At 31.7% G+C, this 24,243-nt stretch overlaps 2 protein-coding genes across 3 annotated transcripts in view; both read right to left on the bottom strand.

Annotated features, from left to right (window-relative positions):
* LOC102588341 (coiled-coil domain-containing protein 25) overlaps positions 1-6,595 on the bottom strand; it is a 9,012-nt gene extending 2,417 nt beyond the window's left edge. Inside the window, exons 1-4 of the mRNA XM_006366147.2 lie at positions 6,279-6,595; positions 3,336-3,463; positions 908-1,011; positions 683-770 (exon numbers count right to left, since the gene is read on the bottom strand). Coding sequence (XP_006366209.1) covers positions 683-770; positions 908-1,011; positions 3,336-3,463; positions 6,279-6,391 — 433 coding nt within the window. The 5' untranslated portion in view covers positions 6,392-6,595. The remainder of the gene's footprint in view (positions 1-682; positions 771-907; positions 1,012-3,335; positions 3,464-6,278) is intronic.
* Positions 6,596-9,740: 3,145 nt separating this feature from the next.
* Positions 9,741-15,554, bottom strand: LOC102587808 (uncharacterized). Of its 2 annotated transcripts, none has more exons than XM_006366146.2 (12): positions 15,061-15,554; positions 14,196-14,355; positions 13,348-13,548; positions 13,196-13,260; positions 12,906-12,939; positions 12,722-12,789; positions 12,557-12,643; positions 12,372-12,422; positions 12,059-12,280; positions 10,602-10,695; positions 10,373-10,513; positions 9,741-10,246 (listed from the first exon to the last, which is right to left on the bottom strand). In XM_006366146.2, exons 1-12 carry the CDS (start codon positions 15,274-15,276, stop codon positions 10,161-10,163), a joined length of 1,425 nt encoding a protein of 474 aa, XP_006366208.1. In that variant the 5' UTR covers positions 15,277-15,554; the 3' UTR covers positions 9,741-10,160. The 2 variants fall into 2 exon arrangements, with proteins under 2 accessions (XP_006366208.1, XP_006366207.1); XM_006366145.2 differs by having other exon boundaries at positions 12,722-12,795; positions 15,061-15,553.
* Positions 15,555-24,243: the final 8,689 nt, after the last annotated feature.

The following is a 24,243-nucleotide window of genomic DNA, read 5'->3' as shown; positions in this document are numbered from 1 at the left end:
ATAATTTATTTATTAATTAAAAGTTTTAAAAATACTAAAAATATGGTTTATTTATTTATTTTGTGATTGATTTCTAATATGATAGACCATGTCATATATTTTTAGGGGCAATACTATCTAATTGCTATGAAAAATGTACCATATGTAATATTTTTTTTTTGATAACCGAGAAATCCGTCTGTGACCCGCCCTTTGGACCAATCACAGCCTTCTAAACTCGGTGGATAATGGGCCCGCCCCTCTACCCTTCTCCACTTAAATACCGGGCTTCGCTTTGCATGGTGTGGGGCTTGAACCTGCGACCTAAGCCACAAATCCTCCACCTTTTGCCACTTGAGCTAGGCCTTGGGGGCTTTCATCATAGCTTATTTACTCTAGTTTTTTTTCCAAACCTGTTCTGAAATACGATTCTTGAGCAGAGGGTCATCCAGAAACAACCTCTCTCCCCCACAAAGGTAGGGGTAACGTCTGCGCACACCCCACCCCACCCCACTTGTGGGGCCACAGTGGGTATGTTGTTACTATTAGTTGTGGAAGTGCATCAGACGTCGGGAAGTCCTAAGAAATGGAAACTTTCATGCATAGAAATAAATTAGGTAGTTACTGTTTTTTCCAGCAAACAATTCAGTAAGCCTTTGTAGGCTACTCATAATAAAACTAATATGCAGAATGTGCAACTTACCTTTCAAGTCAGGCTTCCTTTCCACCTTTGTACGGTTTAATCTATTCACTATCTCATTTATTCGCTTCTCAACCCTCACGGTACGAACCTAAGAAAAAATCATGATATATATTAACTTTCACATTCACAATCAAAACAAACCTCCCACCCCCGAAAAAAATTCCACATACAAATCTGCACACGTTAGTTAAAGCACAGACATTTTAAATGCATGAAAATGCTCACCATTTTTGGGTTGTGGAAACTAACTTGCCCAACATCCATTGAGGCAGTCTTCTTAAGGTTTTGCCATGGAGTATAAACAACATCGACATTGTTTACCTTATTTCCTGCCAAAATGAGTCAAATTGCCAAGATGGTGGGTTACCCAGATAGCAGTCTCGACAGATTCTTTAAACGTAGATTATTGATTTAAATAAAATTCGGCATTTCATGTACAATCACGAGCATATACGGTGACAGTAACATTGCAACAGATTAAAAATTAAATACACATTTGGTAGCTGTTCCCCTTGACAGAAGCTTGACTAAGGTCTTCAAACCCCACACATTAGAAGAAGGGTCAATTAACCAAGCCAAACATGCCAAACTTTAAATATGTGTCAAGGCACATGAATAGCCATGATATGTGACTCTAAGGTTAGACCTCCCGTAGTACAATTTTTTTTTTAAAATAGAGAAAGAAATTATTGCTTTAATTTAGAAACGATATATGAGAAAAACTCCTTTATATAGTTAGTCCTAGGTTACTTGCAATATGTTAAGCTGTTATTTTCCCTTCTTTTTTTTTATCAAGGTAGTACACATTTCTCAAGGCAAGTAAATATTTTACTGTCAAATACGTAATATTCTACGATGTTCATATAATGTCATCTAGAGCTATATATCTAAATTGGAAAGTAACTTGCCACTAGGAAGCAAAGTGATGCCGGAGGAGCATCGATAGGAAAAGTAATGTATTGCGAAAAAGACATGGATCTGACAAGGTGCTGACTGAACAATGATAACAATGTGACATTACCAAGATGCTGACTAGAGAGGACAACTGCATAGTGATGTGTTGCTGATAAGATTAATTGAATGTGTCACTAGACAGGCGACATAAACTGGATGGTGATTTTGACATTTCAACTGAATGGACAACAATACGTCCTTTGACTTGAGGATGACGTATTGGCTGACTAGATGCTAATATTAAATGTGGCATGAGTTGACTAGACATGAAAAATGACAGCGAAAGATTGAATACTAACTTGGAAGAGATGAGAAAGAGAGGTAAATCTGAAATGATTAGAAGAAAAAGACATAAGGCTATTGAAAAGAAGAAATGATGCTGCTGGAACGTGGCAAATTTCAGGAAGAACAAGAAGTTTTAACACGGGTATGCAGCCGTAGGCAAAAGCTACTCAAGTCTTCATGAAAATCATATAAGTCCTGATATCATGTGAAAAGAGAACTTAATGACTTAAGACCCTGTTTGGACATGATTTGAAATCACATTGATTTGAAGTTGAAGTTTTGTTTACACATGCATTTTGGATTTCTTAAGTTGTATTTTTTCTCATAAACATGAAAAACCCACAAGTTATGTAAACTATCAAAATTTCTCTAATTCTTACACATTCTTAAAAAATGAGCAAACCATAATTTGTTAATACACATAATTTTACAAGGATCAATCAGTCAACAATAGTAGTAACTAGTTATTCTTTAATTTTTTAATTTTTTTTTATAACCGAGAAATCCGCCAGTGACCCACCGCTCTTTGGACCAATCACAGCATTCTAAACTAGGTGGATAATGGGCACGCCCCTCTACCCTTCACCACTTAAATATCGAGCTTCGCTTTGCATGGTGTGGGGCTTGAACCTGCGACCTAAGTCACAAATCCTCCACCTTTTGCCGCTTGAGCTAGGCCTTGGAGGCAATTCTTTAATATTTCTGAGAATGGTAACTTGAGTATTAAAGAAAAAGACACTAGGATAGTGCCAATACCATAAATACAGAGAGAAAGGACAGCATATCCAACTATGAAATCCTAACAGTTAAAAAACACCTATCAGATCTACTATGGATACTGCCTCCTCTACAAAATGTGTTATTCTTTAATATAATACTTTTATATGGTACGGACAATCTCTTCACACCGAACATGAGTCTTTGTTCGCACTATTTAAACTGATGGGGTTTTTTTTCACAAAATATAAACTTATGGATAGTGTTTTACATTTTTTTTAAAATTGAAATCACAATTTGGAATCCCAAATCCTGCTTTTTGGAGAATTTGGAATCTGAAATTATGATAATCGCATGTCCAAACGCCTACTTAATCTAGTAACAATGTACAAGAATTACTTATGTAAGAGTATTAGGTCACACGTACAATATATGTGAATCTATGGCATATACTAACATATAACTTCATTAGTCTTTTTAACATAAACATAAACCGATTCACATGGAGAATGTCTCAGATCTGCTCCAAAAGAAGATTCTAGTTTGCCAAAAATCATGTCTCACCAAAGATCTTAAGGCAGGTATAATGTGACGCTTCTTTTCCATTTTTCCCTTTTTATTCAGTTTGGCGGGAAGGGTATTGAAAAGCCATCAACCTATGAATAATGTGCAACCTTTTCAGGACAGAAATATTTACCTTGGATAGAATTCGCCTTGACAAGTTGAGCACAATCTTCCAATACACCTTCAGGTATATCATCAAATGTTTGACCCTTGTTCAATCTCAAATAAACATGGGCTGATGACATTTTATCCACATGGAACCTACAACATAGTAAACGTTGTCAAATCAAATTCACATATATATCAAAGAACTAATAAATATACACATGTTTATCATAAGATTGCCTGCATATAGTACCACATGCTCAGCAACAATCTAATACTTTCAAAGACTAAGCAAGCAACAGCAATAACCAATAGCCATACACATTCACATAACCTCTAAAAATATCATGAAAGCAAAGGATAAAGTTTAGTTAATATCTACTTCCATTAGGCCCCTAAGGTGGTGACTTAGAGGTGGTAACAACCTTGAGTTTCAAGGTTCAAATTCTAGCACAGAACATACAAGGTGAATTCTTTCCCGCCTAATTTGGACGAATAGAGCTATCTACTACTTGAATTGATGGATAGCAGGTAGCCGATAGGTTAGTGATGTTCAGGCATACAAGATTGATAAGATTAAAAATGTTGGCATGTGCTCGGGTTGATTTTGGTCATGACCTGCATCGACATGCACCGACCCGTAGATGTGAAACTATGGTGAGTGGAAGAGTTTAAAAGTGCACAAGATAGAATTAAAATTACATGGAAGGAAGTTGTCTCAAAAGATTCACAATTTCATGGAGTTAATGCAAACTTAGCTAAAATAAGACACAATAGAAGAAAAAGATCCATATACATAATATCTACTAGTTGGAACAGGTTTTAATATTGTTAGTACATTTAATCTAAATATCCACGGGTGTAACTACATCAAAATATGCAATCACCCTTCAAAAGTATTACAACTTACAACTTGGGCATCTATCTATTGCTCCTATAAATAGTCTAAAACATCAAAAATATCTTCTGTTTGATCTATTAGCTTTTGTTCACACCAAACTTTCCCCCATCAGCTACAGATCCACCAATTCCATATCTTCAATAAAACCAGAGAAGTCAGTCACTGCCTTGTTTATTCTGTTACAGATCTTCTTCTTGGAGGGGTGTCTGGATGTGTTAAAATCTGTAGAGTACCCAAGGTCCTTCACACAACCCCCTAGCAGTACCAACTTCCTCCCAAGTCTCTTCCCCCTCGTGTATATCATTTGGGGCATAAACCCCAATTAGATGCAGGCTGAAGTTTTGATTCTTTCCCGTGAAGCTATTCGAAACAGAATACATGCCTACACTACTTATTTCTCCATCCCATTCCCGTTTATCCCACATAATAACAGTGCACTCGCTGGCTTCCAATTGGATATGATTTACCCAATTGTTACCCCACACTCCCCTTACTATCTCTGTGATATCCCACATTAGCTTTGTTACCTGGAAATACACTACATCAACTTTCCATGTGTGTAGCATATTTCTAATTAGCCTCCTCTTTCTACCACAATTCAGTCCCCTAACATTCCAAGACACATTTAACTATTTATTATTTTATAAAGTTTGGTAAACCCTTCGGGATGGTCTAGTGGTTTGGGCTTGGGACTTCCATGTTGGAGGTCTCAAGTTCGGAACCCCTTGCCAGCGAAAGCAAGGGGTTTGCCTTTTGGGTCAAGCTCAAGTTTGGTAAGCTCAACTATTCCACAGTAATACAACTCCATATTTCATTTTCTATTAATGTGGTTACTTAGTTCACAAGCTTCGGCAGACTTCAAAGGCAATAATTCTCATTCTAAGATACATTGACATACATCTAAAACATGATGTATTATATGAAGATGGAAAAAGAAGTTAGTTACTCTAATGTATACAAGGAAAGACTGCCTTCTGAAAAACGATCCACTTATGGATTTTTATGTTCTAATTGGCAGTCAATATGAATATCACTGCAAGTAAAAAAACAAGACGTGGTAATCAAGAGCAGAAGAACATCAAGCCAAAGCTTTTGTCACACGCAAATTTATGGGTTAAAAGCAGATGATTTAAGAGTTGAAAAATATGATCAAGTGCACAACCAAAAATTAACTTTTGATAGTCAAGCCACACTACATATTGCTTCACATCACTGCATAATGCACATAAAACACAGGGTCACTTTATCAAACAAAAGATCGAATTAGGATTAATAATACTACTTTTGTCAATTCAAACAACCAACTAGCCAATGTACTTGCAAAATCTCTTTGAGGCTCCAAGAGTAGTCATATTTGCGACAAGCTAAAAAACATACAATAAGAATTCTCCAGGTATAGGGGAATGTCAAGAGTATGCAAGATTTGAAACAGAATCTGGTAAATTTCTGTAATCTACAAATATTGTGTTGGAATCTGTACATATGCCTCATTGTTCATAAAACAAGAAACTATCCACACTACAACAGCAACATACCCAGCGAAATCTCACAAGTAAAGTCTGGGGAGGTTGGAATGTAGGCAGACCTTACCACTACCTCGTGAAGGTAAAGAGGTTATTTCCAAGAGACACTCGGCTCAAGTGCAACAAATCCAAGTACAAAGAAGGAAACAGTGAAGAGAATATAGCAATTAACAAGGAAACCGTGCAGAGTCTACCAGAAAAGGAGCCAAAAACAACAATAAAATAATGTGATAGTCGAAACACAATGAACAACATGCTAGGATCAATACTAATTAGGGAAAATTTATGAATTTGTAAACACTAAACAATTCAAGAATTACTCCATACTTGGTTAGTTGAAAAGTCAACAATGAAGAACTATATGGGGAATCAAAGAACAACAAAATCAATGTAATGGGCATTCTAAAAAGATGAACTTTACAACAAAGCACACAAAAAGTCAAACCCAAAATTCCTCAAAGCACACAAAGGTCTCATCTTGCACCAAAAAATGCACTCAATTATACCCAAAAACAAAAGAAAACAAAATCCGAAAAAGGGTTGTTACCAGATGTCTTCAGGGAAGCCAAATTTGATGAGTTCTTCATTCTCATACTTATCAAGACCCATAAAGATGGTGTAGTCACCGGCTTCCGGTCGAGCCTTGAAGTAGAACACCATTTTTCTCTTCTCCGATTGGAAAGGAAAAAACGAGCTCTCTGTTTTAGGGTTTTCGAAGCCCTAATTTGTTATAGCAGATTCGACGAGTTTTTCCTGAGTCAGATAGGCAGGTGGATATAGGCAAACTATTGAAACCGCACTTTTCGCGTACAAACAAAGCTAAATCTTCCTTACCTTTCTTTAGATTTTCCCAATTTGGACATTGATTAGATTTTGAAGGGAAAAAAAAAGTTGTTTGTTCTATAATTATTTTTAAATTTTGTCACGCATAAAATAAAAAAATAAAACAAAAAAACAAAGGAAAATGTGATATTCCGGTAAACTTGTCAATAAATTTTATTTAGACGTTCGAACTATAACATGTTTTAATTGAGCACTTGAACTTATGATAAAGTGTTCTTATTATATACTTTCAACTTAAGATCTGGAAAAACTTTTGCTTGTATTATCATGTGTTTATTGCGTAGATAAGTTAATTGCTACATAAAATATGATATCTCTTTTGATTATACACCGGCCTCAATTGGAACAAGCCTGAGTTTTTACGATTTATTTAGCTAATGTGTATAATTAAGAAAGGTGATGTATTTTAAGTGTTTAATTCAACTAAGTAATTGGTGTCTGACAACGTATGCAAAAGCTTTTTTCAAAATTTGAGTAAGAAAATGTCATGTGTTTGATCAGAGCATATTGTACTTCAAATGTTTAAAGGTAATTTACTGACAAGTTTAAAGGGTTGTCGATATAAACGTAAAAAAATAACTAGTAAAATTTTGTGTGTGGAAATTTGAAAATTCTCAATTTATAGACTTAATACATATCTGACAATTTAAATTTGTCAGGATATTCCAGTTAGACATTCGAAACAAGGTATTCCATTTAGACATTCGAAACAAGGTTTTGTTTCAATTGAATATCTCAATTCCTGGTAAAGGTTCCAATAGACATATTTAGATCATTTTTTGAATATTTATTTTATGTGTTCTTATTTGTCTATTAGGTAGTTAAGTTAAGCACATAAAATATATCACCTACTTTAGTTATACACATTTGCATCAATAAGTTGTAACACCTAGGACGTTTTCTACTTGAGGTTGATGCATATAATTAAAGGAGATGACATATCTTATGTGGTTAACTTAACTATCAAATAAACAAATGAAAACACACGTAAAAGTTTTTTTAAAATTTGAACTAAAAGTGTCTAATTGGGACACTTGATTAGAAATGGAGGTGTTCAATTGTAACATGACTTAGTTCGAATGTCTAAATGAAATATCCTGACAAATCTAAGAGATTGACTATGTATTAAGCCAAATTTATGTTTCAAATTTGATGAAATAATGAACTAGTTTGATAAACAAACAGTTGTCAATAATTAGTAAGTGAGCCAAACAACCCCTTGTTATAGGTCAAATAACTATATGTCAATAATTCAACTTTACTTCAAATTTTGAAAGAAAATTTTCAACTAAATTGAATGTCTCCTCATGAAACTTTTCTTGGCATCCATATTTGACTTTCAATATTCTAAATTATAACATTTTTCATTTTATATAATCTAAAATTAAGTGCAATTTACTCAACTGGCTAGAAATTGCTTGTTATTTACGCTATAAATCCACCTCAAGAAATATTAAGGGCTAAGATTCTAAATTAACATTTTTCTTTTAGGGGATGTGTTTGGTTACGAGGAAAACATTTTCTTCAATTTCCTTACGTTTGATTGATTAAAATGTATGGAAAATATTTTCTATTGGAAAACTTTTTTTAAATGAGGAAAATTACCTCCCTAATAGATATAGGAAAAACAAGTTGTATAAGTGACGTTTCAAGTTTATTGTCTCCTCCTCACTCTTTGATCATCCCACCCCCTTCCCCCGGCACCTCCAATTCCCTTGCCTCCATTATATTTGGCTGGATAACATATAAATACTTTTGAGATAATATTCATCATTTTCCATGAATAACATATTCCTTCATTGATGAGTCTGATCACAAACAATGGTGGGTGACAAGAGTCTAGAATTTGATCTCTGAGATAATATTATCTTTGATAGAAAGTGCTAACCTCAAAATAAAAAAATTCAATATGGAAAAGGTACAAGTACCCCCTAGACTATGATCGAAATTTCAGAGACACACCTTAACTAAACTAAGGTCCTATTACCCCCTGAACTTATTTTTTTTGTAATTTTGTGCACCTTTTTGGCTTATGTGGCATCCAAATATCTCTCACGCGCCTCAATTGCGTGGAGTCACGGAGTGTGCCACGTAAGACAAAAGGTGTACAAAATTACAAAAAAAAAATAAGTTCAGAGATAATAGGACCTTAGTTTAATTAAAGTGTGTCTCTGGAATTTCGGTCATAGCCTAGGGGATACTTGTTTCTTGAAAAAATCTGTCCTCTCATTATCAACCATGAGACACATTGAGATTTGAGGGGTTAATAATAGTAAATGATTTTTGTACAAATTATTGATTCAAATTGATTGACACGCATGTGCCAACTCACAAAGTAAATCAATTTGGGTCTAAAGTTGTTAGCTGGAATTTAAGTCTTCTGACCAGTAGCTTTCATGGTTACCCAATCCACTAGAGCCATCCCCCCATATTTTTTTATTTTTTTTTTAGAATATGACCAAACTTACATGCGTGCAATTGGACTAGGTAAAGATTCATAGAATAAGAATGTGACAAAAATAGAATATTGGTAGGTGATCACCTATATAGCTTCGACTCTTCAATAGTGTCAACGGGTGCATATCGTACTTTTCAAAAGTAATGTATTTTTAAAGAATTCGACACGAATGCGATATCAAAAGTAAAGAGTCCGCGCAAGTGATAACAAAGTTATAGGCATTGTTCAAAACTTCGAGAGGCCAAGTAAAATTCACAAGCATACCATAGAGAGCAAGTGCAACATAACCCTGGGATTTTTTTTCAAAAAGAAATCAAAATTCCTAATTCTTGTTGAATTCCCTTGTCTTTCTAAATCTCCGAGGTGGACCTAACATTTGAAATTTATAAATTCGATATAATACCAAGTGAATTCACAATTAAGTATTTCTAGATATTTAGTGGATATCTTAATACATAGAAGTTTGAACAAAAATTACTGAATTCCCGTGCGTGAATATGCAGTTATTGCTCACTCTTCTTAGTGTATGGAGCTTAATGTACAGTGGAATCAACTTTAGACCGTTTTCTAGTCAAAGATCCTACTACTGCTTCTGTCCCATAAAAAGAAAGAAAAATTAAAACACCAGTTTGGCTCTAAATTCATAAGTACCAACTTACAAGAGATAAAAAATAATAATTAATGTCCTTTGAATGAGACATCAATAAATAAAGCTCAAGTACTACTTACTAGCAAAAGGGGCAACATGGAATCAATAATAATTCAGATTATAGTGTTTTACACCAAGATAACACATGAGTTTTACAAATCAAATGACTTAAGAATTTCTACCTCTTTTGTCTCCCATTATTTCTGGTGTTCAAAACTGAATTCCATTTCACACAAAAATGACAATAAATTCCCTAATGGAAAAACACCCACAGCATAAATATACCACAACAGATTTCTCCAGAGCAGAAATCTTCCACAGCAGATTCATTGCCAGTGTATATCTAATGTAGAATTGAACTAGCTAAATCGAGATGGTGATTTATCTTCCTCCACCAACCCAAGAATCGGTCTCCAACATAAGCCTCTACTTCAGTTAGGGAAGCACTAATGTATTGCTTCACCTAAACTTGAACTTAATTAAGGATCATATTTGCAAAGGTTCTCGAATCCCATGTATTCATGGCGCTGGATCTTTCCAATCATGTTTGAGATACCAACCCCACCTGTCAAACCAGAAAAGAGTTTGTAATACCAATACAATCTGAAATAGAGAATGAGGTGATGATTCATTCGAGAGGACAACTAAAATGCTGATGCTGATGAGTTGCCTAAGAAATACAGATACGTACCTAGTGAAATTGCGCTCACAAAAATTGTGGAGGCAAGGATGAAGATGATAAGTGATGCTCTTCCTAGAATCATAATCATTCTCCTTACAACATGTTGCCCAACGAAAGCAGCAACAGTTGCCACGGCAACGAAGTACAGAGCTGCAGCAAGAATACAACTTTCAATTCCTATATAAAGGTGAAAAGTCTACTTTGTAGTCGATTGTTAATTTAAGAGATCAGCACATACCATAAGGAACTGGGAAACGTTTAAGAAGGTAATACTCTACAACAGACATTGATGAGGAGAACATCATTGCAAAGGTGGCAGTGGCACTTGAAACCTAAAAGCAGAAACTCAGTAACATGAGATGATCACTATAAAGTATGATAAGAAGTTGATTAGATATGAAGACAGATCAAGTAAAATGATTCTTCCTCCTAAACTCCCTTAATTTATTCATACGCTGGTTTATAAATTATAATTAAATTAACTTTTAAAAGAAAAATAAAATCCTAGTAACACTGGATAATTTTACTTCTCACTTAATAAAAATCCTAAATTTTATCCTTAGTTTAGTCTTGGACAACTTCCGTGAAATAAATCGTGAGAGATTGTCCAGGACCAAAACATAAAACATTTTCCTAATGTCTGCTTGCGAAATATACAGACGCTACAGACTAAGCATCAAACAACTCAATTTACTGAAATTCGTAATTCTAATGAAAGAAAAAGAAAAAAACCCCACCACATATGGTGAAAAACAAAAATATGGGAAACTTCAAAGATGACAAGATAAGCTCTTTTAACTGTAAGATTAACATGGATATCAGGTATGGGTAAAATGAAACACGGAAGAAAAATTTGGAAATGATTCATTCGTGAAGCTAGAGGAAGATGGTTTGTGAATGTCATAACTCATAATACACAAATATTAATCCAGTACATCGAGAAATGATGTATCTAAGAAATTTGCTTAATTCTACATGCAAATGGAAAAAACCCTATTAACTTAAGTGAACATTCAGCACAAACTTTTGTGGTAAAAGTCACTGTTTTTATTGACCATGGAATTTGTTAAAAATCAAGAGGCACATTTAAACATTACTAAACTAGTGATAATTGAAATTGTCTCCATTAAAAATCTTTAGGCCATCTTTTTTTAATCGAGATATCCCGGCGCCTTCAAGTCTTCGACTATCATTGTTTGGGTGTCTCTTTTAATCCAGGAAGTCGAGATTCAATCTGTGTTTCTAACATATCTAAGATCCCTTCGACTTTACATTTGCATCCAGAAAATTGTATGCTTGAACTCATGACTAAAATTTTAATTATTAATTGCCATTTTGAGTACCAATAGATTATTTTCTGAGAATTTCCAAAAGGTTTGTTGCCTGTATGCAAGTTTGGTCTGGCTTAGATTTCATAGCTCAAGCCGCCATACATATCAGGCAGATCAGCCTGCACCCCAAAGCCTCCCACCAACTCTGAGGGACCAGTTGTCCAATTTTGTGGCTGTTTATGTTTTTAACAAAACCATATGGTCATGGTAAAAACCATGATCATTAAAGATTATCGGCTGAAATAAAACTCAGCAGAAGCATAACCACCAAAATGAACCAACCATAGATAAGTAGCCCTTATGTATGGAAAAAACAATAATATTATTTTGCTCCATACCGCTTAAGGATAACATATACACGTACCTGAGGAGGAACGCCCAGCTCCAAAAACATAGGACCCATGATAAATCCTCCACCCAATCCAAGAAGTCCCCCTACCATACCAGCTACTATTCCAAAAAAGCAATAAACAATTAGCTGCATCACCCGGAAGTTAGTTCCGTCTTCTCCCTTGGATTCAATCCTTCTCCAACCCTTGTACAGGCTAACAGCTTCATAAGATGATACACCAAGGGCAACTGGGACCTGCAGGACATTGAAAGGTTCATATTCATTGCTAGAATAATATTTGAGATTTAAGAGTTTGCATCAACCTTTAACATAGATAAACACGAACCTGCAACAGATTCACCACCCAATATAGTGGTGTACAATTGTCTGTATAATTCTGTTTCCACAAAACACAAGGCGAGTTAGTTTACAAAATTTGAAACAACTTTAATAAACAATCCAAACACAAGAGCATCAACTCTGAGTATATGTGGATCATAAAAAAAAATACAGATAAGGAAAGATGAAAACCTTGCCAATTTGCAGAGCTAGAAATGCAACCCAAACAAAAGACAGGAGTCCAGTTTCCTTCCAGCAAACATTCTCCATGATAGGTACCTAAAATGACATAGCTTATTAGATCTAAACTATCAAGAGAAGCAGAATATTGTCATTTCAAGATCTACGATAAGTTACCTCAGGTTCGGAAGCTTCTGTTTTTTTCTTTTCAGCATCGTTGGCATCACCAGGAAGGAGCTTGTACTCTGCGTCTTCACCAGCGATGAGCACAAAAAAACCATATCAGCAGGAAAGAAAAGAATACTGAGATTGAAATCTCATTAACTCATATATAATAAAAAAAATTGTTTGTATAGCCTACCATTTGCGCCTGACTTTTTTGCAGCCTCAGTCTCCTGAATTATGTAACACATATGATTATCAAAACCAACACTTAAGTTATATGACCTTATTTACATGGCCTTGCTAGAATTCAACGGGACAAGGCATCACGATACTAGGAATAAAATCACTCATCAGACATGCTATCTACTGTACAGAATGGATGCCCAATAGAATGGGTGAAAAGAGGGAGCAAAAGTACCAACAATTCAAACATGCTGTTTCAATGTACAGACTACAGTATTCAAATAGGAAGAAAAATTCATTAACCTTTTTCAGGATAGTCTCTTTCTTCCACGTTTCAACCCCTCGCAAAAAGGCCTTGGTTGATGTTCCTGCAACAATTACACAAGTTCAGAAGTTTTGTTGGTGCAGTGAGTAAAGGAAACACAAAGTGTGTCATATTTCAAGTGCAATCTTACCGAAGAAGAGTACTATTAGCAGAACAGTGACCATCCAATCAGCAAATATCACATTGAAAGTAACTCCAATACTAATGCCAAGCATCAGCATTGGCTGGATGAGAACAGCCAAATCATAATCAATAATAGGCATATCAATCGTTGGATGCCTGAGCTTTAGATTATAGTAAACAGTAGAGACCGAAGCTCCCATGATCATACCTGACAAACAAGAGTAGAATCTGTGAGTCCCTTAACCAGGAGAGAGCAGCTAATAAGAGAAGATGAAAATTCAGAAATTAAGACTTGCTACTACAGCACTGTGCTGATATAGCGTGAATTCCACAGGGGGTCTGCACTTATCCTGGCTAAAGGGAAAAGACTGGGGAAAACGCATCTGTCAGGGAGTAAATTATCTGATATGCATGGCTTGTCTAATCTAGAAGCTATTTTCTGTTTACATATTCAAAAGGTGTCTTAAGCTAAAAGCCCCTATATACTTCTCACAGAAGGGAAAAGAATATCCAGCAATCTGCCAACAAAAGATGACTGAATGAAGCTCGAAAACTCTGGACGGAAAGAAGTTTTTTTTATTGATAAGAAGGAGCATGAAGATGGTCTTCCACAGAAAACTTGAGTCAGGAGCAATTCCAGGCGAAAACTTCAGGGTCTATTAAGTCATTACTCATTAAGTTCCCTTGTCTCTTCTTTCTTTTTATCATTAAGTTCCATCACTTCAGAAATCACGGGCAAGTCCACTAGGATCAGAATAAACTAAATATTCACCACAATTTGTTAAGTCCTTGAAGTCATGAAATTAACAATCAAATTTCTTAAAAGTCAATCTTATACTAGGCTCCTTATCTTACACTTTGAAATTGCAGTAGATGATTTTGGATCAAATCCAATGATGAGAGAAAGCATAGGTACAAATATGCCGCCACCACCAACACCACCTACACTCCCAAATGCTGCTCCCAAAAATCCAATTATCGAACCAACAATAATTTGCCATCCAAATTTCATCTCCTGCAATGACATCAAGTAACACACATTCAAAACTTCCCTTGTCAACCATGTCAACAGAAATAAGGCAAACAGGAGGGTCAGGAGCCTAATGAAAAATATGACCATGCTATAAAAGTAAGATTTTATAAGTCAATGTAGCACATGGAAGTGGCAACCCAATCACAAGTCAAAATTCCAACATGCCACCATCTCAGAGATCAGAAGCATCATGCCAGTCACTTTCAAAAGGAAAATTAACATTAACTACTCTGTATTGCAAACTTCACATTGACCAACTTACTCATATGGATTCCATCTTAGATTTTTTTTTATCAGTTTTTCTAAACATCTTCATTCTTAATCTCTTCTTGATCTCAAACAGCAAGTAAATATACATGTTGACCTCCATATTCTCCAACTTCAGAAGAAGAAAAAAAAACAAAAAGTGCCACAAGAATCTGCATAAAGATAACATATTGCTACATTTCATGGATGTGGGTTCCATTTACTCTCAAAGCATCTCTAATTGATCCAGATTCAATTTTAGTCCATTAACGGTCCCACCCAATCAAACTAAATTAGGCTCACAAACAGCACCAACTAGTCTACCACTACTATCAATCAATGTTATACTAGATCACATAAAACTAACAAATCACCACTAATTCAAAAAACTCAAAAGCTACAAAATACAACAGAATCAAAAAGATCAAATTTTAAAATTACCGGCCAAACATGTTGGTAACCAGATTCATTAGGCTTCCACAAGAATTGCACAACTGAAGTAAGTAAATCAGCATCTGACTGGTGAGTTGCATTTTGTGCAACAATTTCCTTCTTCAAACTTCTTTCAGCTGAAACAAATATGGCAGCCAGAAGAAAACTCCAAGAAATTGACAGTAATGGCCGAAAAACCTTCCATCTTGATCCAACTCCTGCCATAACAACAACAAAATGCTATCTTTTCTCCACACCCACAAACCCAAAACCCCAAAAAACTCAGAAGTGATTACAGAATTGTTAGAAACTCAAACACAGTATATATAACAAGTTATAGCTTCAAAACAAGAAAACTAAAAGACCCAATTTCTTTGTTTGGCAGTAAAGGAAGGAAATTTCCTTCTTTTTAACCAAAGAAAAGAAATGGGTACTATGGAAACAGAGAAAAATTGGGAGAAATGGGAAGAAAGGAGAAGTGGTAGATACAAAGATGAATGAATGAATATATATAATCAAGAAAATGAGAGTATTATAAAAAGATACTCCTTAGGGTGTCAATAGAAAATGAATAACCTACCAAATACCGATTTATATAATTTTTATGGTGTATAATTATTTCAAACAATTGAGATGGTCTTTTTTAATTTATAAAAAAAATTAAAAAAAATTCAAATTGAATCGAATAACCTTACATATATATAAATATATTTTAGATATTAACAATATGTTAAATTTAATATATAAATATATTTTATAATATTTTTCAAATCATATATTTATATAAAAGAGAATCCTAGGTCCGCCTACGTGGCGCCACCACAAGCTAGAATTTCCTTTTAAATTTATTTATTTTCAAAAATAGTCTTTCCCTTTCATTGAAAAGATGTGACTTTTATAAAAAATTATGATTTTTATGAAGAGTTACGACTTTTAAGAAGAGTTACCCAAAAATAGTCATCCCCTTTCTTGAAAAGATGTGACTTTTATGAAAATTTGTGACTTTTATGACGAGTTACGACTTTTATGAAAGGTTCTGACCTTTTCGAAGAATTGTAACTTTTCAAAGAGTTGTGACATTTCCGATAAGGCACAATAAGCATTCGTTCACACTATCTTTTGTTGTCTATAAATAGAGGGTTGTCCTCTCATTTTAAAAACAACGAAAATTCTGAATTTCTTCTTCTTCTTCTTTTGCACAATTAAATATTCAAGCACTTTACTCCTGTTGAATGGTTCACTGATACCATTATTTTTGTATCAATATACTTGTGAATAAAATCGTTTCATCTTGAGAGGATCTATTCAATTAAACCTCGAGTACTAGATGTGAATAATTTCCTAAGGGGACACTATGCATTCAGTTGGCTCAATTTTTTCCTTTCTGTTTCATTCTATTGTTATAGATCCTGGTATATTTTTTTCACAATCATTAACTTATGCTTATGATATTAATTTTTATTTTTTAGTACATGTTTTAAACTTTGTTGTTTATGTTCTGCAAAGTTATTATTATAAGTATTTGTCAGTACATATAAATATTATTTATTTATTAGAAAATTTAATATCTCATCTTGATGTTCATCTAATTTCCTAATAATATCAAATAGTAATACTTCATGGAGGCAAAAGGATAAATTTTAAAATCAAATTAAAGATGATTGATTGAATGATAAATGATAAGATGTTATAATTATTATTTTTCTTTTCATTATTAATGTTTGTTACTACGTAATTTTGTATGTAAGATAATATAGTATTTTAGTTCTAATGATTGATAGATTGTAAGTATTATTTTATAAATTATGTGATATTAAATTTCCGCGCGAAGCGCGGATAATATTACTAGTATAAATATAATCTAGGTCTTAGGCATCTTGTGACAGAACGATTTTAGGTCTTTGCTTTGTTATTAACCTTTAATTAATTAGGTTTAAAATTAAAAGATACTATAATAGATAGACCATCAAACAATACGACAACACTTATGCAAGCACTCTTATTAAATGTTTAAGATCAAACAATATGCAACAATTTTTTATATTCTTGACTTTTAAGAATTAAAGTACTTCCAGAACATATTTGCAAATAAAATATTTTAACAATAGTATATTTTGAGGTGATATTTAAAAGTAAAAAAAAAAATCAATATTATTGAGAGGATTGTGAGAAAATAAATTTTGATTATACATTATAAAATATCTGAAAATTTAGAATGGTATAATTTCTTAAAAATATTCGACCGAACCGTCTCATTAGCAATCCTCATATTCGTGAAACCAGAAAGCTGTGGCCACACAAAACGACACAGTTTAAGTGGTTAATCAGTACAAAACGACATAGTTTTGTGTGGGCCAAAAGGCAATAATACGTCAGCGCACCTTCTTTTGTTTCCCAATTTTCCCTTTTCTATTTATAAAATAAAAAGTGGGGTAACTTTTTGTTTTTGAAATGAGAATCGAGCGAGTCTAGAATTTTTAAAATATGAACGCACTATAATAATTTCACAAAATTCATATTTTCCACCTTTTAACACAAAATGAGTAGAATATATAAATAAGAGGTAGCGGCTTTATTAAAGTGTTTGAATTCTTTAAAATATTGATATATATATATATGTGTGTGTTGGATACGGTAAAATTAGTATAATTTTGAAAAATTCAATATCGATATAACAAAATTCATGGAGAATCCAAGCATAACTCCTTAAAAATAGTTATTAGTAATAGATTTTACAACTTATTTGATTTTCATATTTATGAGAAAAACATAATTTAAATAATTTTAGTTTTAAATCAATTTAATTTTATAGAATAATTTTATATCGTATTTTCAAAAGAGAAGGGTTTACCATCTATCGAATTTTTTCAACATAATCAGAATTATTGGGACTCCATAAATTAGAGGAAGGACAAAACCTTATCATGGGAAAAGAAACAAATTTGTAAGACAATATTCTTCACCCAACGTGGAAACAAAAATAGAAAAAGAGTAAAAATGTAAAGAATCAAAGATCATAGTTTATTTATTATTATAATATAATTATAATTCCTGTTTAGAGATCTTACTCTAAAAGCCAGAAACAAAACCAGGACCAGACAAGTCTTACCTAACACAATTTAATTTGATAAATAAATAATTAAGATATACTTAGTAAAAAGGAAACACAGCACAAAAGATCATAAAAAGTGGTTAGCATTTTGGTTTAACAAATATATAATAAATATAAGTTGATTCAGATGTGAATCAGATCTTCAATTTTTTAAATTGATTCTTTCATAAAGCTAAATATTGACAATTAGTACACGACATGCTTGGTTATTGATCCAAGTTTAGCACATGCTCTTACACCTCCACTAGTTCCATTTTTTTAAAAATAAATTAATTAATAATCCGAATAAATATGCATATTCAAAATTAGAGTATTTATTCATCAGTTAAGGCAAAGTTTGAGTTTTATTTAATAGTATAAAGTACAGAAATCTCATACATTTGGATGCTAATTACATTCTATTCCAGAAAATTTTCCAATTACAAAAATCCTGAATTTTTCATGATACAGTATTTAATGAGATAGATGTATCCGAGAAGGTATATGAATGTATCCTAAAGGGGATGAGGATGTATCCGAAAATTTAGTATCAGTACTATCTTAGTGATTTTAATTTATTATTAGTATATATATGTAAATAATATATCCTCAAGAATTATTATGTCCACTGAATATGCAATATGAGTAATAATTTCATCACTGATTCTTTCCAACAAGAAAGGATATGCACATAAATACTTCATTTGCATCTTGAGGGGGGGCCAAGTGTCTTTATGTCTTTTTCAATTTCTCCAATTATTTATAAAATAAAAAAAAATTAAATATGTGCTGTATTTTCTACCAAATTTCTACTGGTAATATTCAATGATATTAATTATCCTCTTAACACTTTTTAAAAATATATATATATAAAAAAATAATTCTCTCGTTTTTGTTTATTCTTTTCTTCAAAATTTTATCTAAAATTTATCTCATTGTATATGTTGTGTAACATTTATGAGTTTTTGTTCTGTTCCCACCGTCCACTTCGTGTAACTAATTAAACACGATTATCATGCTTTTTTTTATCCTTATTAATCATTTAATCATATTATAGCTAAAAACATTCATTAGAGATGTCAAAGTTGAAAGTTTGACCCAAGAGTTTTTTTCGTCAATTAATTTGAATTCATCATTTTTTTACATGTTGAAAAAAGTAGTCAGTTTTGTGAGGAAATTCTTCTTAAGATTTAAAATGAGACTTTCAATTAAAAGTGAAGAAAATTCATTTATTTTATTACATTTCTTATTTATCAACGCTTAAATTTATTAGGTAAGAGAATTTTATACTCATACATAATAATAACAATTTCATTCACAGGTGGATTGTACGATTCTAAAACTAATGATTTATTATCTTAGAACCAGAGTCAATATTATAATTTTGGTTTCTCTATATGATTAACTACCATGAAGTAAACCAAAATTCTTTATCCAAATAATACAATTACTAGTATTTCTTCTTGGAAAAATTATCTACTCCTCATGATGAAAATTAGGAAAAATTACAAGGAAAAACCAAATGTCGTTTTCATTATTTATTTATATGTGTGTGTTTGTCTTTTTTTTTTTTTTTTTAAATAATAATATATAAGGTAGGTTATTTTCATCATTATTGATAAGTGGAAAACCAGCTGTAATTCCAAGGACAAGTCAGATAATCACATTATATGGGGCCACATATGATATATTTTTCTATATATTGGAAGACAAAGTTTCAACATGTCAGCTTGGTGACATTAGCTGAAAGATTAAGGATATAATGGTATTTTGAAAGACCAATTTGTTTAAAGAGATTGTATTTTAAGCTTAAATTTTTAGACCACATCAATAACTACATAGAAGACCCATCGTTTTCTGCTAAATTACATATGATGCCATTCAAATGAACTATCATTGAATATGGTGGGACCCATAGAACTACACCCGTAACACAGCTACATAAGACATGTGGACTTGTGGCCAGTCTGTGCTCCCTCAACTTTTGCCTTATTTAGTTTTTTAATAGAACACTTTTGAGCCATTTTATTTATGAAATGTCCATGAAATTCGAATTGATCCTAAATAAAAAAAATTCAAGAATGAAATATTATTAATTCAGATTGAAAATAGTATATATATATATTTATTGAGGGGTTATATTATATTAAGGAAATTACTAATATTAAAGATTAACTAATGGTCTTCTATGAATTATAATATGTTAATTACAAATACTACATAGTAGAAATAATAATAAAATAATCAAAATTAAAATAGAGGGTATGGGTAGTAATTATCCAAACTTCTCTATAGATGAAGAATAGGGAGTAAATTAGAGAACGATTGGAGAGCGAATTTTCTATTTTACTGTCCAAATATAGAAAATAGAGAGTAAAATAAAAGTGGATCGGAGTTAGTTTTATAGGTTTTTTGATTGATAAATATGATATTTAAAATCAAATTATGATTAAATATAAAAGGTAATAGACTCCTTACTCTTCGGACATAAATTCTCGTGATTGAAAAACATCTTCCTCTACTATATTATATTTTTAGATGAAAAAAAAGAAGAAAAAAAATACTACATTATATTTTTAGATAATTGAGATTTAAAAATTTAATTTGAATAACAATAATATATAGAATTTATAAAAATAAATTATGCAGAACTTTATCTTAATATTTTATATTTAAACTTTTATTTAAAAAATATGCATATTGGGAGGATATTTTTGTCCAAAGTGGAAATAGAATAAGTATAAAGCATTAAAGTCTTTTAAAATTTTAAATTGTTAATTCTTATTGTATGATTTGTAATACTTTTACGCCATTTTCAAATAATAGAGGTCATTTCTTCTTTCTCAATTTATGTAGTACTAAATTTTTTTTGTCTTTGAAATATTTCTAGTTGTTACTTATTGTAATTTATAGTTCTTTCTAAGAAATTTTCAAATAATATATATTATTTCATTTGTCCCAATTTATGTGTCACCGGTAAAATTTGAAGAGTCAATCAGATCTTTTATATATTTTTATATCTTTTAAATATTTAAGTAATTCATTATCGTGATTTATAATATTTTATACAATTATTTAGTATAGTAAAATAAATTTAAAAGAAACAAACAAAACGAATTCATCATGGGAAATTACCAAGGCATCCTTCAATACATCAATGAAGAAACAAACAAAACGAATTCATCATAGGAAATTACCAAAGCATCCTTCAATACATCAATAATGGGTCCGACTTTTTGTTTTTAAGAAATTGCACATTCGAAGGATATTTTTGTCCAAAGTGGAAATATTGTGTAAAAAATGTGTATTTATTGTGATTTTGAATGTTTTGTGGGGTAATAGGACGCACGCAAAGTTAAGGTGTCTTTTTGAAAATCTGGGACAACTTCAAGTATCACTTAATGTTTTTTCTCAAAATCTAATTTACTTTCGTAAACTATGTGTCAGATCAAAATCAGATTAACAAATTCAAAAGGAATGAGTAATAAATAGCTCATACAATGACATATTTATTATTTAAAAGAAGTACTCCTTTTGGTTGAAAACTAACAAGATAGTTACAATGTAACTAAATACTATAAAAATCTTTGCATTGTAGCTTATTTTATATATATATATATATATATAAGATATATCAATATTTTATTTTTTCTCTGATCAGCCACATTTCCAATATTAATAATGTGACAACTTCTGTAATTAACTTGAACAGTTTTTTGTCAACTATAACAAGTTCTTTTTCAAGTTTGAACTGATCCATTCACATCTCCAAACTTTTGGAATTTTTTTCTTATTGTATTCATTTGTAAATTGTTAGTGACTTATCATTAAAAATTACCCAAAGCATATTGTGTAATTTTGAAGGCGTTTTGGTCATTAAAATTATGAGTATATGGTAAAAAAAAAGTTTTTGTTTTTAATATAAAAAATGATATTGAAAATTGCGTTTGATCAGGAATACAATTTAGAGTTGCTTTTAGATTTTTGTGAGTAATTTGAAATGAAAAAGTAAAAACAATTTTTAAGTGTTTTTCAAATTTCTGAAAATTCTTAAATTCAACTTCTCAAATTTATGGTCAAACCGCAAACGTGTTTAACTCTGGAAAAAAACCGTGGCTAAACTCCTCCTTGATAATTCCCAACAATCAATTCCAAGTTTTCTTTGTTTGATTTTTTCGCCTGGTGTTCAATATTTGGATGGGACTCAAATAACTTTAAATTGATAATCCCAAAAAATTACGACATTGGGGGGGGGGGGTAAGATATACCCTAGCTACTATAGATGATTTTATACCCAAAATTCGCAAACGAGATCTTCAATTAAAAATAGAAAAATACTTTCCATTTCACCATACCTCCACTATTTTGATGGTACAGAAATATAATGAGCATGCAATATCTAACAGGTCTATTTATTTCGTTAACCATTTTAATTGGGAAAATATGTAGGGATATTCGTATGTGTACATTTTTTAATTTTTTTAAGAAGAAAACGAATCTAAAAAGATTAAAACAGATAATTATATGATTTATCACACTTAATCTTTAATTAATTAAAATATGTGTTTTATTTTATTTTTTATATAGAAAATATGTTATATTTAAACAATTTATTATTTTTACAACTTATCAGATACATGAAAGCAAGAAATTCAATGTCAAAGTTGATGGATACGTGGTAGACTGGTACAGCAAGTGGGGAACAGTACATGACCAATAATTGACACAAATACTGTTAGTTCTCCGTTCATTTTTCTTGTTCGGTACATTTTTTTACCAAACGATAATTAGAATATGAAATTATAAATTACATATAATTAATAATAAGAATTATAGTACTTTGATTTATTTAACTAGATAAATAAAAGTGGTCAGAACGACTATTTAATTGTTCTATTTTTGTACAAAGTAATTTCATTTTAGGGCACGAAGAAACATAAAGAAACAAATATATTCCTTTGCATACTCTATTTAATTTGTCAAATGTCAACACATCATGTATACTAGGTCACATGGATTATGTACTGTTTTTTCTTCTTTTCTAGAAGTTCTTTTTTGTGTAATTAATGAGCATTCAATAGTTCATTGTAGAAAATTATCAACTTGAACAAAATAAGAATTTTTGTCCACTGTAATTAATATAAAACTCCATGTCTACATCCTACTTGACTTATTTGAAACTAAAGGGAAACACAAGGCAAAACCATTTGATACACCTACCCCATATAGAAACAGATCTGTAGGTTACATATCAGATTGACCGTTAAAATAATTATATTCGATAATTAAACAATATTTTAAAATAATTATATTCGATAATTAAACAATATTTTGAAAAATAAGTTTTATATGTGTTATACAATTGATATACAAAAATATATATTAACTAACTATTATTTTAATCGATGGCTATTTTATGTCAATTTTTTATAACAAAATTCACAATTCAATTCATGGCACTCATTCTTTCTTAAATGTTTTTTCAAGGGTTTGTTCATGTTGAAAAAAGCATCTTTACTTCGATTGATCCGTTAGTTCACGTAAATCCAAAATATATAGAAAGATTATATGTAGAAAAATTAGCACGTTTGATTTTAGCCTTACTTAATTTCCTTAAGTTCTTTTTTTAATAATAAAAACCATTCAATGAACTTGAATCACATATTTGTGTACTCTTAATGACCCCACTTCTTATATACGTTTTCTTCTTATCACAATTGTAGGATTGATCATGTCTGATAATGACTTATATTGCAACTTCACGGTCGTTTGATCTGAGGTATAAGATATAATAATTTTGGGATAGTTTATATGATTATTTTATTATATGTTTGGTTTGAGGTACTAGGACGTAGTCATTGGGTTATATATCCTATCATTTATTTCATAGTGATGGAATAAGTTATCTCATATACATATATAATGTAATAATTTGTCTTCAGTGGCGGAGCCACCTTATCATTAGGAACCCCCTTCCGTGGAAAATTATATTATATTTACATGGTTGAAATAATTTTTTAGGTATATATAGTAGATGTCGAACCCCCTTCGGCTACTTCGTGTGTCTTCTTCAGAATCCCCTTATCGAAAATTCTGGCTCC

Source organism: Solanum tuberosum, unplaced genomic scaffold (genome assembly GCF_000226075.1).
Source record: "Solanum tuberosum cultivar DM 1-3 516 R44 unplaced genomic scaffold, SolTub_3.0 scf00618, whole genome shotgun sequence".
Lineage (NCBI taxonomy): Eukaryota > Viridiplantae > Streptophyta > Magnoliopsida > Solanales > Solanaceae > Solanum > Solanum tuberosum.
Note: the sequence above shows the minus strand (reverse complement) of the source record. Positions and strands in the feature narration are given on the sequence as shown.